The 15692-nt window shown below is 45.8% G+C and overlaps 1 protein-coding gene across 2 annotated transcripts in view; it reads left to right on the top strand.

The window, feature by feature from the left end:
- The window catches only part of LOC134205821 (glutamate receptor ionotropic, kainate 2), an 872584-nt gene that overhangs the window by 679201 nt on the left and 177691 nt on the right, over positions 1-15692 (top strand). For both annotated transcript variants that reach the window (XM_062681433.1, XM_062681435.1), the window contains exon 8: positions 72-92. In XM_062681433.1, coding sequence (XP_062537417.1) covers positions 72-92 — 21 coding nt within the window. The remainder of the gene's footprint in view (positions 1-71; positions 93-15692) is intronic.

Raw genomic sequence — 15692 nt, 5'->3', positions numbered from 1 at the left:
TTCCGGCTCTTCGAACCATCTGGACATTGACCAAAAAACGGACACGGTTGACCGGCGGTCGGCTTCTGCAGGAAAACGTGACTGTTATTAAGGTGAGTAGTTTACCGGTTTTTCTCGTTACATGCAGCCGATACTGGCGTAAGCCAAACCAAACCAAAACGCAACACAGATTCCCATTTCGATGTGGATGTTCGGTTCGGGAAACTTCAAGAACCGTTTCGATCAAGTGGACACGGGCACTGATTGGACTGATGCTGTTAGATAAGCAAAGAAACCTTGTCTCCCTTCTCCTACAATAGACTCCGAGCCGCAGAGAACCATATCCAAAGGAGAAGATGGGAAGCCAAGTGGTAAATTTTGGTTTTGAGGCACTTCGATGAATGATGAACGAAGACGATGATTGCTGGTATCTCGAGGGAGCTATTTGTCTTGTTAGAGTCGGAGCATTTCCTCCAGCCGGTGCGGCGTGATGATTGGAGTGGGCGACAAGAGTGTTTTGTTGGAAACGTGACTTTAAGGACTTGCTAACAGTTTTCGGTATTGGTGATACAAAATGAAAACATGTTCAATTGTGATGCAACTTGTTGTGTAGAATACGAAGCGAACCGTTTAAAATTGGTTCCATGTTGCTCGTTTAACATGTTGTCATTCATCTGCACATAGCACATTTTCCCCTGCAATGCTGAGTTTTTATTAATTAATATCTCTTTGTTAGCACAATGCAGTTTATGTATCAATGTACCATTTTTATTCCAAATGTTTTGCCTTCACTGGCATTAACCGTTGGCACACCGTGAGGGAAAAAAAGTAATAAACTTCTACAGTTTCAAACTATGCCATATGAAAACTATGGACATCGAACATCATCTCGTTTATGGATGAAGTTTGGAAGGCATCATCATATCCACTACCCTTTATGACGTCAAGACACTTTGTTGTGATATGAGTTGAATGAGCACAGCCGTGTCTATTTGGGTGACAAAACAAAACTATATCAAACTCGTAACAACGTCAGATATAAATGTGGGAGAATCGGGTAGCCCCTCGGCAAAAATGTTCGAAAAAGGACAGTTCTGATCAAGCCACCGTACTGGTGACCACGTATGTGCGTGTTATTATTCAATTCCTTTAAATAAAGATATGATTTTGTTATTCTCTCAACTCTAAACCGTTCCATTCTACATGGGGGCTCAACCGGAATGGGGAGTTGTTGAGACAGTGCGCTGTAATTGAAGTGTGATTAAAATAATTCGCGAATACGAAGTCGCGAATCACAAGTGAAACGAGGAGAATCGGTCGATTCAAGATGGAGGGCGACGTTGCAATTTTGTGCGACACGTTCACCAAGCTTGGCATACAACGAGAGTGCGAAAAACGAGGATTGCCGATGACGGGAAATAAAACGACCATGGCGAAACGGATCATCACTCACGACAAGACGATATGGCTGAAAACGAAGATGCTTCTGAAGCTAACGACGCGGCGCAAGGTCGCCATCACCACGACGAGGATGTAAAAGTTGGAAACGATGATGACGGTTCAGTCGATGAAGTTGATGATGATGACGGCTTGAACGACGAAAACGATGATTCCAACGACGACGCCAATAACGAATCGGACGACGGCGAATTTTTTACACCAGCGGCGATTAGAAAGAGAGAAACATCTACACCGAAGAGAATTCCACTCGCACAACAGGAACAGCGACCATACACATTCCGTGATGTCGAGGACAGCATCGAAGCGTTTGGTGCAGACGACGGACAGGATGTGAAAATTTGGATGAACCAGTTCGAAGCTATGTCGAAAATAGCATTCTGGAATGACGAGCAGAAGATGTTTATGTGCAGGAAAAAGTTGGTCGGAACGGCACGGAGATTCGTATTTTCCCAGCGCAACTTGACAACATTCTCGAAGCTAAAGACTGCCCTTGTTCGTGAATTTTCCCCTTTTGTACGGGCAAGCGATGTCCACCGTGTGTTGGCAGGACGTAAGAAGAAATTGACGGAATCGACGCGAGACTATGTGTACGAAATGCAACGAATTGCCCTCGCGATCGATTTAGATGAACCTAGCATCTGTGAGTACATCGTCGACGGAATAACGGATGACGAATTCCATCGATCCCTTCTGTACGAAGCCAGCACTATCCGTGAGTTGAAAGAGAAGTTGCTCAATTTCGAGAAAGTACAGCGGAAAGCGGAACGCAAATCGAAGACTGACGACGGCGTCTGCCGAAAGAAAGAGCGCACAAAATCGGAATCGACGAAGAGCGGCAAGTTCGACGCGAAGCGCAATTGCTTCAACTGCGGTGAAGCTACTCACGTAGCAAACGAGTGCCCACAAAAAGTAACGGACCGAAATGTTTTTGTTGTAACTTGTTCGGTCATCTGTCAAAAGATTGCAGCAAAAGAAGGAGAAAAAAGAGAGTGACAAAAAAGTGGTATCCAAAGTAAATGTGGTGCAAGCCGACGGCAAACCTTGTTTGACAATAAAGTTGTTCGGTCGCAACTTTTCCGCGATAATCGATACCGGGAGTGAAATTTCGTTGATTCGGCGGGATTTGTGGACGGATTTACCGGAATCCTGTCCACCGTTAAGAAAATCATCGATGAAAGTACGCGGCTACGGTGGCAAAGTGAACATGGTTTGCGGTGAAACAGATCTCGACGCCAAAATTGAACATGAGAATTACTCTATGCGTTTTATGTCGTGCCGGTCGACGCCATCGACATGCAGCTGTTGATTGGAATGGATTTCCTAAACAGTGTTGATTATTCGATTACTCCCGACGGTGCGCTTGTGAAAAAGTTTTCAACAAAAGTTGGAGATCAAGAGCCGTGTGATGCCAAATGGATCCGTCGTGTAGGGTACATTGGTGAAGACGAAATTTCGGTACCGTACAAATATCGCGAAGAAGTTTTGGAATTAGTTGAGAACTACAAGTCGAGTGAGTCGGTGGTTGCAGCCAATGAATTATCGATTGAACTAAAGGATAACGTTGTCGTGTGCGAAAATCCACGTCGCTTGGCGCAGTTGTAAAAAGAAGTGGTGAAGAGACAAATCAGTGAATGGATAGATAGTGGCATAGTACAGCCATCCGAAAGCGAATATGCAAGTCCGGTTGTGGTTGTTCCGAAGAAGGACGGATCGTACCGTGTTTGTATCGATTACCGCGAACTGAACAAAAAAGTGGTGCGCGACAAGTTTCCGATGCCCAACGTAGAGGAGCAAATCGATCAGCTTTCGGGAGCTCGCGTTTACACGACGCTCGATCTGAAGAATTCGTACTTCCATATACCAGTGGATGAAAATAGTCGCAAGTACACCGCGTTCGTGACGAGTGACGGACAATATGAATTCCTTCGAGCACCGTTTGGATTGTGCACCAGTGGTAACGCGTTCAATCGATTCATCACCACGGTGTTCAAAGATTTGATCAATGACGGGTCGATTATGGCATTCGTGGACGACATCATCATTTCGTTAGGCGATGAAAAACAAGGATTAGAAGTGTGGAAACGTGTACTGGATGTGGCTAAGAAGGCTGGTTTGCAGTTTAATTGGAAGAAGTGTGCTTTCCTGCAACGTCGAGTGGAACATCTCGGTTACACAATTTACGATGGTCGTGTGGAACCGGCCCCAGCGAAGGTCGAGAAATTGTTGCGTTTCCCGCAGCCGACAACAGCGAAGCAACTGCAACGGTTTTATGGACTAGCCAGCTACTTCAGGAAGTTTGTTCCGGCGTTCGCAAGTATAACGCGTCCGCTTTCAGGTATGTTGAAAAAGGGAAGTTTATTTCAGTTCGATGACGATGCAGTGTATTCCTTCAACCACGTTAAGGAAATTTTGGCTAGCTTCCCAGTATTGCGTATTTTTCACCCTGATGGCGACGTAGAAGTTCATACCGATGCCAGCAAGGAAGCGTTGGCTGGTATTCTGATGCAAAAAGCAAAGGACGATGGGAAATTCCACCCCTGCTATTACTACAGTCGATTAACCAATGGTTCCGAGAAGAATTATCTTTCCTACGAGTTGGAAACGTTGGCTGCTGTCGAATCCGTTAGAAAATTCCACTGTTACCTACTTGGACGAAAATTCAAAATTATTACTGTATGGCCTTCAAAGATTCGATGTTCAATAAGAAGCTTAACCCACGTATTGCAAAATGGGTCGTGGATCTTCCTGAGATCGACTATGAAGTTGAACATCGCCGTGGAGATAAGATGCCCCATGTTGATGCTCTGTCCAGAGCAAGTGTAATGGTCATATCTGCACCAATTGTCGCCAAGGTTCGTGCGGCACAGAAAGACGATGAAGAAGCGATGACGATTCTATCTAGTTTGGAGCAAGGAGATAAGGTAGATGACTATTCTGTGGACAATGGTATCTTGTACAAAGGTGATGGAGAGTCAAAAAGGATCTATGTTCAAGAGTCAATGGAGACAGAGCTAATTCGGTCGGCACATGAAAGAGGACATTTCGGGGTCAAGAAAGTGAAGGAAAGGATCATCGCGGATTACTACATACTGGGACTGGAAGACAAAATCAAACGGTGTATAGCTACCTGTGTTGCTTGCATTGTTAGTGAGAAGAAACGGGGAAAGCTTGAGGGGGAACTGCACCCCATCCCGAAAGGTGATGTTCCTTTAGACACCTTTCATGTCGACCACCTAGGACCCATGCCATCTACTAGGAAGTCCTATAACTATATCTTGACCGTTATTGACGCCTTTACAAAGTTTGTATGGCTGTTCCCCACGAAGTCAACAACCGCAGAAGAAATGATAAAGAAGTTACGTGTTATCACCGATACCTTCGGTAATCCAAGAAGAATCGTTTCTGATCGAGGGGCCGCATTTACGTCGGGCTTGTTCACTAAGTTCTGCGAAGATGAAAACGTTGAGTTACATAAGATCGTTACTGGAGTGCCTCGTGGCAATGGACAAGTGGAACGTGTCCATCGAATCATTATTTCGATGATCACCAAGATGTCCATCGACAAACCGGAAGAATGGTTTAAGCATATAGGTGACGTTCAGAAGTACTTAAACAACAGTTGGCAAAGAGCGATTAACATGACACCTTTCGAACTACTGATTGGCGTGAAGATGCGAACGAAAGAAGACCTCATCCTACATGAAATACTGCGGAAAGAGATTCAAGAGTGTTTTGAAGAAAAACGGAGCGAGTTGCGATGTACAGCGCAGAAGAACATCCAGAAGATACAAGAAGAGAACCAGAAGTATTATAATCTTCGCCGTAAGCCAACGGTGAAATACAAAGTTGGAGATCTGGTGGCGATACCGAAGACCCAGTTCGGTGTGGGCCTGAAAGTTAAACCGAAATTCTTTGGGCCGTATGAAATAACTGAAGCTCTACCCAACGACCGTTATGAAGTGCTCAAGGCCTGTGACGAAGCCGATGGACCTAGGAAGACGACTACTGCTGGTGACTGCATTAAACCATGGACACTTCCGGGTCGAAAGTAGTGTCAGGAAAGGCCGTGTGGGAGAATCGGGTAGCCCCTCGGCAAAATGATCGAAAAAGGACAGTTCTGATCAAGCCACCGTACTGGTGACCACGTATGTGCATGTTAATATTCAATTCCTTTAAATAAAGATATGATTTTGTTATTCTCTCAACTCTAAACCGTTCCATTCTACATAAATAACAGCTGTTGATACAATTTAATAATTGCCATTCGTTTCGACAAAATACCGCACTGTACCGCACATTCGTAGGGGAGATGCGGTCAATATGCACCCCCTAAGCTAATCTCTTAATTTAATGGTGATTTCCTCCAAAAACATGTATTTTCGAAGTGTTTATCAATAATCCAACATATCAGTCATTATATGGTACAAAAATTTCCATGTAAAGCCACTAATATTGCAACAACAAAATTTTATTCCAAAATTGAGAATTTGAATCCAAATGAACGATGCTGGGCAATATGCGCCACCCAAAAATGATAATCAAAATATTCCAATATTTATCACCAAAATTTTCTAACTCTTCTGCACAAGAATTGTGTCAACTCTATTCTTTAAGTTAGTTAATGTCTCAGACTGATGGTAATAAGAGGAACTATTTTTTGTGTCTAAAGAAAAAGCATTGACGACGTAAACGCTGAAATTACGTTGCAATGAGTCAAAATAATATTTTATTTTCTTAATTTTTGATACAGAGTTTTTGACTGAGTTTTTTCCGTTGACGGCATACAAATGTTTTTTGGCTTCAGCTGCTTACGATTTTGAGGCAAAATTTTGGTTATACACCAAGAAAAGGTGGTGGCGCGTTTTACCCAACCGGCGCATTTTATACATATCTCCCCTACCCATTGGAGGCGTGCACGAGAATAGCGGCCATACATAGCATGCGTATACACAAGCAGGAGAAATTAACTCAATAATACCTCATTCTGTTATTGATTCCATTCTCTGTTATGAACTAGCCTTGCACAAGAGGTTGAATACCAAAAAAATAATAAGAACAATACTTCTACAATACTCTGTTCTTACAATACCAAACGCATCACAAATTATTATTCGTTTGGTATTGAAATACCTAAGCATGTTATGACTAAAGGAATTTGCATATTAATTTTTGGTATTATTTTTTGGTATTTTACCTCTTAGGGGCCCACACATGCTCCGACATGTTGTACAACTTTGATTCCGCCCCCAGCAAATTTGGTTCGGTCGGAGTAAAGACGGACCGTCTGTGGGCAAGTTGTACGACTGTTGGACAGACGGTTTCAAAGTTGTAAAGTTCGTTGGATGGAATCAAAACCATTTGATGTTGCTCAGACTTCTGGTGGGCGGAGTCAAATGTTGTACAACCAATTTGTATTGTGTGTAGTGTTGTTGTACAACACTGTTGCTTTCAACTCTTCAGGTTTCCAGGAGCGCCTGGATTTTTTTTAATCCAGTTGTTGTCGAACCCTGAGTATGAAATTGATGTTTTGACCACACACTGACCATTGTGATTCCCGGCCGGGTGGTCCCCTGGAAGAGATATCATACTTGAATGGGATAGCATAAGTATGTACCTAAATTTTAGACTTATGTTAACCAGTACTATTATCCAATAACTCCAAACTTATGACTTTATGAAAGCTGGCAACGTTTTTTGAGCTTCGTGAATGTTGGATATCTCATCCAAAGGGTAATTCCGCTACGACTACTAAGTCAGTAAATTCCAATATAAACTTCAAGATAATATGTTAAGCCTTCCAAACAACTTTGTAGCATACGATAGATCTCCATATTTCTCAGATTTCGATAGAACTAGCTTAACTGGTAGTCTCATGTACACTAAAGTCGCTAAGTTAAACATTTCAAACTAAATTTATTTTAACCAAAATGAATGCTTCCATGCCTCACCTTGGGATTTTCTAGATTGTCAATTTTTTTCTAGGCAGTCTCCCAGACACGCCTTGTGGTATTGCAAAGCACAAACCAGCGGTCTCCCATGCTTTGTGATTTTTCAAACCACAATCCATTTTCCAGCGGTCTTCCAGACGCGCTTTGTGGTTTTCCAAACCACAAACCATTTTCCAGCTCTTCCAGGCGCGCTTTGTGATTTTCCAAACCACAATCCATTTTCCAGCGGTCTTCCAGGCGCGCTTTGTGATTTTCCAAACCACAATCCATTTTCCAGCGGTCTTCGAGACGCGCTTTGTGATTTTCCAAACCACAATCCATTTTCCAGCGGTCTTCCAGGCGCGCTTTGTGATTTTCCAAACCACAATCCATTTTCCAGCGGTCTTCCAGGCGCGCTTTGTAATTTTCCAAACCACAATCCATTTTGCAGCCTTCTTCCAGACGCGCTTTGTAGCAATGCAAACCCATTGCCTTGTGTTTTTTTTAATCATCAGATATTTTAACACATTAGCACATAACCAATTGAATTCAACTCACCTTTTGAAATCAGCGTCAGGATCCAACAAATAACCTAGCAGGATCGCCAAAATGTGTAGCCCCAAATAGCCGGAGCGAATTGTTATGACAGCAGCTCTCCGTGGGTGCGGAGGTCTGACAAGAAGAGGCCGAGTCATGGCTTGCTGCGCACTGATCGACACGCTGAGGTGTTAACAACAATCAATATAAAACTGGTGAATTTTTCGTGGTTTCAGTTTCGCGTGCTATAAACGGTCTTCGGTACCCAGACATGAAAGCGTCGCTTCAGTACGTAATCTATTGATGCGACCTTTAGAAATAATTTTAGCACTGCTGCCATAGCAACATTTTCGTTAGGTTGTTTTTCTTCAAACGAAAACAAACTACAAAAATGGAAGCTTGTTGAGGCATGGATCATTGCATCACGGATTTCAAATCGTTGGTTGTAATTCTACCTAAATTAGTGGTTATTTTCAACAAAAGATTCGTTGCTTGAACAAACGAGTCCTGATATTTAAAAAGGTAATGAATGCTCACCTTATGAGCTCATTTCTTGCTAATATTCAACAAAATCAGGTTCTCATTTCAGCAGCCATGAATTAATATCTATAATATGTGCAAGAACATAACACCTTTTCGGATGGTCGGATTACATTATCTCCCGACTAAAATTCATTCATTTATTTAGTCTACATCTATACAGATAACACTGAATCAACAATTTGACGCCACAATACACGGTTCGAGGCCGCATCTCTCCATCCTCGAATACGCCCCACGCTCGCCAAGTCGTTCTGCACCTGGTCTGCCAATCTCGCTCGCTGCGCTCCACGTCGTCTCGTACCTGCCGGATCGGAAGCGAACACCATCTTTGCAGGGTTGCTGTCCGGCATTCTTGCAACATGCCCTGCCCATCGTACCCTTCCGGCTTTAGCTACCTTCTGGATACTGGGTTCGCCGTAGAGCTGGGCGAGCTCATGGTTCATTCTTCGCCGCCACACACCGTCTTCTTGTACACCGCCAAAGATGGTCCTAAGCACCCGTCTCTCGAATACTCTGAGTGCTTGCAAGTCCTCCTCGAGCATTGTCCATGTTTCATGTCCGTAGAGGACTACCGGTCTTATTAACGTCTTGTACATGACACATTTGGTGCGGTGGCGAATCTTTTCGACCGCAGTTTCTTCTGAAGCCCGTAGTAGGCCCGACTTCCACAGATGATGCGCCTTCGTATTTCACGACTAACGTTGTTGTCAGCCGTTAGCAAGGATCCGAGGTAGACGAATTCCTCGACCACTTCGAAGGTATCCCCGTCTATCGTAACACTGCTTCCCAGGCGGACCCTGTCGCGCTCGGTTCCACCCACAAGCATGTACTTTGTCTTTGACGCATTCACCACCAGTCCAACTTTTGTTGCTTCACGTTTCAGGCGGGTGTACAGTTCTGCCACCTTTGCAAATGTTCGGCCGACAATGTCCATGTCATCCGCGAAGCAAATAAATTGACTGGATCTGTTGAAAATCGTACCCCGGCTGTTACACCCGGCTCTCCGCATGACACCTTCTAGCGCAATGTTGAACAACAGGCACGAAAGTCCATCACCTTGTCTTAGTCCCCGGCGCGATTCGAACGAACTGGAGTGTTCGCCCGAGATCTTCACACAGTTTTGCACACCATCCACCGTTGCTTTGATCAGTCTGGTGAGCTTTCCAGGAAGCTGTTCTCGTCCATAATTTTCCATAGCTCTACGCGGTCTATACTGTCGTATGCCGCCTTGAAATCAACGAACAGATGGTGCGTTGGGACCTGGTATTCACGGCATTTTTGAAGGATTTGCCGTACAGTAAAGATCTGGTCCGTTGTCGAGCGGCCGTCAACGAAGCCGGCTTCCCACGAACTCGTTCACTAATGGTGACAGACGACGAAAGATGATCTGAGATATCACTTTGTAGACGGCATTAAGGATGGTGATCGCTCAAATGTTCTCACACTTCAGCTTGTCGCCATTCTTGTAGATGGGGCATATAACCCCTTCCTTCCACTCCTCCGGTAGCTGTTCGTTTTCCCAGATTCTGACTATCAGTTTGTGCAGGCAAGTGGCCAGCTTTTCCGGGCCCATCTTGATGAGCTCAGCTCCGATACCATCCTTACCAGCTGCTTTATTGGTCTTTAGCTGTTGAATGGCATCCTTAACTTCCCTCAAGGTGGGGGCTGGTTGGCTTCCATCGTCCGCTGAACTGACGTAGTCATCTCCTCCGCTGCCTTGACTTTCATTGCCTGTACTCTCAGCGCCATTCAGATGTTCCTCGTAGTGCTGCTTCCACCTTTCGATCACCACACGTTCGTCCGTCAAGATGCTCACATCATTATCCCGGCACATTTCGGCTCGCGGCACGAAGCCTTTGCGGGATGCGTTGAGCTTCTGATAGAACTTGCGTGTATCTTGAGAACGGCACAGCTGTTCCATCTCCTCGCACTCCGCTTCTTCCAGGCGGCGTTTCTTCTCCTGAAAAAGGCGGGTCTGCTGTCTCCGCTTCCGTCTATAACGTTCCACGTTCTGCCGGGTACCTTGCTGCAGCGCGACCGCCCGCGCTGCGTCCTTCTCCTCCAGAATCTGTCTGCACTCTTCGTCGAACCAATCGTTCCGTCGACTTCGACCCATATACCCGACGTTGCTCTCCGCTGCGTCGTTAATGGCTGCTTTGACTGTATTCCAGCAGTCCTCAAGAGGGGCCCCATCGAGCTCACCCTCTTCCGGCAACGCTGCCTCGAGATGCTGCGCGTATGCAGTGGCGACTTCAGGTTGCTTCAGTCGCTCTAGGTCGTACCGCGGCGGTCGTCGGTACCGAACATTGTTGATGACGGATAGTTTTGGGCGCAGTTTAACCATCACCAGATAGTGGTCAGAGTCGATGTTAGCGCCACGATATGTCCTGACGTCGATAATGTCGGAGAAGTGCCGTCCATCAATCAGAACGTGGTCGATTTGTGATTCTGTCTGCAGTGGCGATCTCCAGGTGTACCGATACGGGAGGCTGTGTTGGAAGTAGGTGCTGCGAATGGCCATATTCTTGGAGGCGGCGAAATCAATTAGTCGTAGGCCGTTTTCGTTCGTCAGCCGGTGAGCGCTGAACTTTCCAATAGTCGGTCTAAACTCCTCCTCTTGGCCAACCTGAGCGTTCAAATCTCCTATGATGATTTTGACGTCGTGGCTTGGGCAGCTGTCGTACTCACGTTCCAGCTGCGCGTAGAATGCGTCCTTATCATCATCAGTGCTTCCGGAGTGTGGGCTATGGACGTTGATTATGCTGAAGTTGAAGAACCGGCCTTTGATCCTCAACCTGCACATTCTTTCATTGATCGGCCACCACCCGATCACGCGCCTTTGCATATCGCCCATCACTATGAAAGCTGTTCCCAGCTCGTGTGTGTTGCCGCAGCTCTGGTAGATGGTATGATTACCTCTAAACGTTCGCACCATTGATCCCTTCCAACAAACCTCCTGCAGCACTACGATGCCGAATCCACGGTCCACGGAGCACATCGGCGAGTATGCGTGTGCTCCCGATGAAGTTGAGAGATTTGCAGTTCCACGAACCGAGTTTCCAATCGCTAGTCCCTTTTCGTTGCAGTGGTCTTCGCCGATGGTTCCGGTCCGTACTCTCTTGTTGATTGTTCGTTGCTTATGATTTTTTAAAGGCTGGCTTGCAGGGCCTGACACCAAACCCCCTAAATTTCCGGAGGGCCATTCCTCCTTATTTCCGGTGGACCATGGTGCACAGTTTCACTTATAGAGTCCCTCGCTGGCACTCGGACGAGGATCAGCTGCCCCTAACACGGAGAACAGACGCTGTTGTGAGCCGATCCTGACATGGAGAACAGATGCTCAATAAGATTTGCACCTCCGGAGAGGAGCAAACCCCCCTTCCCTGTCAGAATATGACCATAGTTCCCACCGGGGCTGGTTACCCGATCTTCCCTAAGGTTGCTCGTATCCCGGCCAGCACCACGGGGAGGTAAGGATAGGCGTTGCTGGGTAAGAGGCTAAGGACCGCGAGAAGGGGTCTATTTTATTCCTTCGGGTACGCGAAGTACCAATAGTACGCTTTACCCAGCATTTGCCGTGCCAAACTAAAAATATTTCTGTTAGAGTTTGTTCCCAAAAGTAGGATGAATAAAACTTCTTGCTTTGTACAATGCTGACCAATTATGTTTTATTGCTTTCAGTTCTAACTAAATTGTTTTGCCGTTCGAAGAACGATCATTTCCATGGAAAATAATTTAAAAAATACGAGAAAGGCAAAACAAGAAAGATGTAGGAAAATCTGCAACAGTTCGACGCCTTTCTATCGTTCAGTCGCTGCAGGCGATGTTCTTTTTACGCTTCTAAACTATAGACAAAGTCGCAGTCGCCAAACGATAGAATCGCGCCGCATGTGTTTGGGAGCACATTTATACCCCTTGGTAGTGACTGGGTCTGTGCGACTTGTACACGGGATTGTAGCTACGGAAGCAGTAGTCCGCTAGATGAAGTGAAAACACTATATCTCATTACTTCATCGGACCTAACCACGGGTCAGCAGAAATGTTTGTTATGTGCAAAATGTGTTGCAAATAAGTGTACAGTGAGTATTTTCCATTAGCAAGATCAATATATTTTATGAAAAGCGACAAATAAAAACGTGGATGATTACATGAACTATTGTGCTTTATTTGTGTTTTGTTTATGTTGTCGGCAACTTCTCGAACGGCAGAACTTTCACAACCCTGACCACTCCGTGCGTCCTTCGGTGATGCGAGCCAGTGGCCACTATGTATCAGAAATTCCATGCTTTTTAAGGATCACCATTTGATCCACTTTGAGAAGTGTTGACTGCGGGTGTCGTTGATTTTGGTTACGGAGCTGCGAGATGTAATCACGCCTTCACTGATTCCAGTGTTGTTGCACTAACTGCTGCAATGCTTGGTAGTGTTGCATCCAATTGACGGTACATCGGTGTAATCTGGATCAGGTATTACGAGTAACGACTATGCCAGGCTTGAGCACGGCTAACTCATCTGGATCCTCCAACAATGGAGTAAGCGGTCGCTAGTTCATACAGCCGCCTCGACTTGGGTTAAAACTTTGGCCATGTCCTCAAAGGACAACTTCTGCTTACCCAGCACTCGAATTAAAGACGTCTTTGCAGATTTCACGACCGTTTCCCAAAGATTGCCGAAATTGGGTGCTCTCGGGGGAATGAATTTCCAAACGATCCCTCGTTGCGCAGTTCTGTTGAAAATCTCTGATGCGGTATGTGAATTACGCAAACGATCGTAGATCTCCCGTAAATGGTTGCTGGCAACCTTAAAGTTGAGCCCATTGTCCGAGTGAACGTAGACCTCGCCGTGAAATAAATCGCCGCAGAGCAGCGAGGAAAACTGAAGTTGTGGGGTCTCCAACCAGTTCGAGGTGGACCGTCTTCGTGCAGAAGCACACGTAAATGGCTATGTATGCCCTATTTGCTGCTGCTCGGCCATGTACAGGCTTGAGGTAGACTGGTTCATAGTAGTTCACGCCAGTGACATCGAAGGGGCAAGAGAGTGTTGTACGGGATTGTTGTACGATTTCTACTTGTTGGGTGAACGAGTAGTGGCTGGGGAGAATCATGGGATACCGAACAGAATGCGACCCACCAGCTAGTTTCAGCCAGTCTACAACGCGAAGTATACCCAGCTGATCCAAGAAAGGGTGAAGGAGTTTCAACGGCGAGTGAGTAGACACAAGCCGTTGGTTGGCGAGAGCCTTTATCTCCACAGCGAAGGGTTCCCATTGAACACAGTGTACTAATGCGTATTTTGCCTCTTGTAACTCCGGAACGGTGAGTTTCAGTGTCATAAGGGGCGAGGCTGGTGCTTGACAACTTGGGGTGAATCTCAAACAATAGCCGATGATCCGCAGAAGTTTCCAGTAGCAGGAGTATCGATCAAGCAGCGGATGAGGATGCAGGGGCTCCGCCTTAAAACTAGAACGTTTTTCTTCTGCTCCAGCAGTTTTTCCGACGGTGGCTCGTAGTCCTACGCCCTTAACGAAGTTCCATCGGTGTCCCTTCATTAGATCCTGGATGTGTGAAACGCGATTTGCAACGAAAGTTGGCCAAACGAACGGTGGTAGCTTGAGCCATAACAGGACAACGGTAGAATCCGATCAAAACCAAGTTTCAATCTACTCCATCTTCAAGGCCTTAACGGTAGTACGATACAGTTTTGCGGCCACATAAGCACCGCAAAGTTCTAGCCTCGCTAGAGTCGTCTTCTTCAGGCTGGCTGGTCGGGATTTGTCTGCTAAAAGCTCCACTTTGATATGTCCAATCAGATCGAACGGGCATATATGCACGCTCCATAAGCATCCGAAAAGACATGAAAGCAAATTGGGAATTTGTCTCTTATGTCTGGTATTCACGTATAATGTGAACGTATATTTTTGCTTTGTGGCCGACGATACTATTGTATGTGAGCTTTGTGTCATAGAGAAGCCGTTCGCAAATGCGTTCTCGTCGCGTGAAAAACGTAGATCGTCCCCAACGCTCGATCTTGTTCACACATTTTATTTATTATCAGACTAAGGCCGGAGTGGCCTGTGCTGCACATAAAAGTCTTCTCCATTCAGGATAATCTACGACTTGTTCACACATACGTGTGCCGGTATGAGGCTTTTGTCACGGCAAAGTTTAAACGGTCGATGGTAAATATCAGTGCATGCGGTTCAAGAGATTCTTCAAATGCAAAGGAATTCAGATTCAAAGAACGATTCCGTTCATGCTGGAGCAGAATGGGCTAAAGGAGCGCATGAAACGGACTAAGGGCCGATGTCCACCTAGCGGTTTTTTAGGCTGCGTTAACGCCACGTCCACGCCATGTACCCAGCATCAAATAGAGTAATGCACACGTATACGTGTGCACGACTACATTTGATGTTGGGTACCTTGCGTGGATGCGGCGATAACGCAGCTTGAAAAACCGCTACGTGGGCATTGGCCCTAAGAAGGCAAAGGCCATGCTGGAGGATTTTTCCGCCGACAAGATTTTCTGGGGTCAAACTTTGCTAATAGCAACATATTTATTGAACAGGAGTCCGACTGCCTCGACGAGGGAACTAAGAAAACCGGATGTTTTCGGTTAGGGTGTATTTGTTCATGTTCTTTGTGATGTGATTTATCATGCACTTCAATGTTCGCTGAAGTAATGCTTCAAGGAATCACCAACTCTTCTGTTTTAGCTTCGTCTAATGGAGGGCAGGTATCAAGGAACTTGATATCGCGACTCACGACTATTTTTCCGATTGAATGTAGCAAACGATACTTGATACTTGATGGGCTACACCGCTTCGATGAACCTACGCCGAATGGAGTATCCTTCTCCACTGAACTCGATCCTGGGCCAATCGCTTCCAGTCGCCCTGAACATTGAGCGCCCTCAGGTCCTCTTCAACTGCAAAAAGCCGGCCTTTTCCGGGTTCTCTACTAAATATTATCTTCGCTTGACGTTCTTCCGGCATACGAACAACGTGACCAGCCCACCGTAGTCTGCCGTGTTGAATAACCTTAATAATATCCAGCCCTTTATACACCTGGTGCAATTCGTGATTCATGCGGCGCCGCCAGATACCGGGTCCGCGACGTCAGGGATAAGTCTTCTTCTTCTTATTGGCATTACATCCCCACACTGGGACAGAGCCGCATCGCAGCTTAGTATTCATTAAGCACTTCCACAGTTATAACCTGCGAGGTTTCTAAGCCAAGTTACCATTTT

Source organism: Armigeres subalbatus, chromosome 1 (genome assembly GCF_024139115.2).
Source record: "Armigeres subalbatus isolate Guangzhou_Male chromosome 1, GZ_Asu_2, whole genome shotgun sequence".
NCBI classification, from domain to species: Eukaryota; Metazoa; Arthropoda; class Insecta; order Diptera; family Culicidae; genus Armigeres; species Armigeres subalbatus.
The sequence above is the reverse complement of the archived record's forward strand: the minus strand, read 5'-3'. Positions and strand labels throughout refer to the sequence as shown.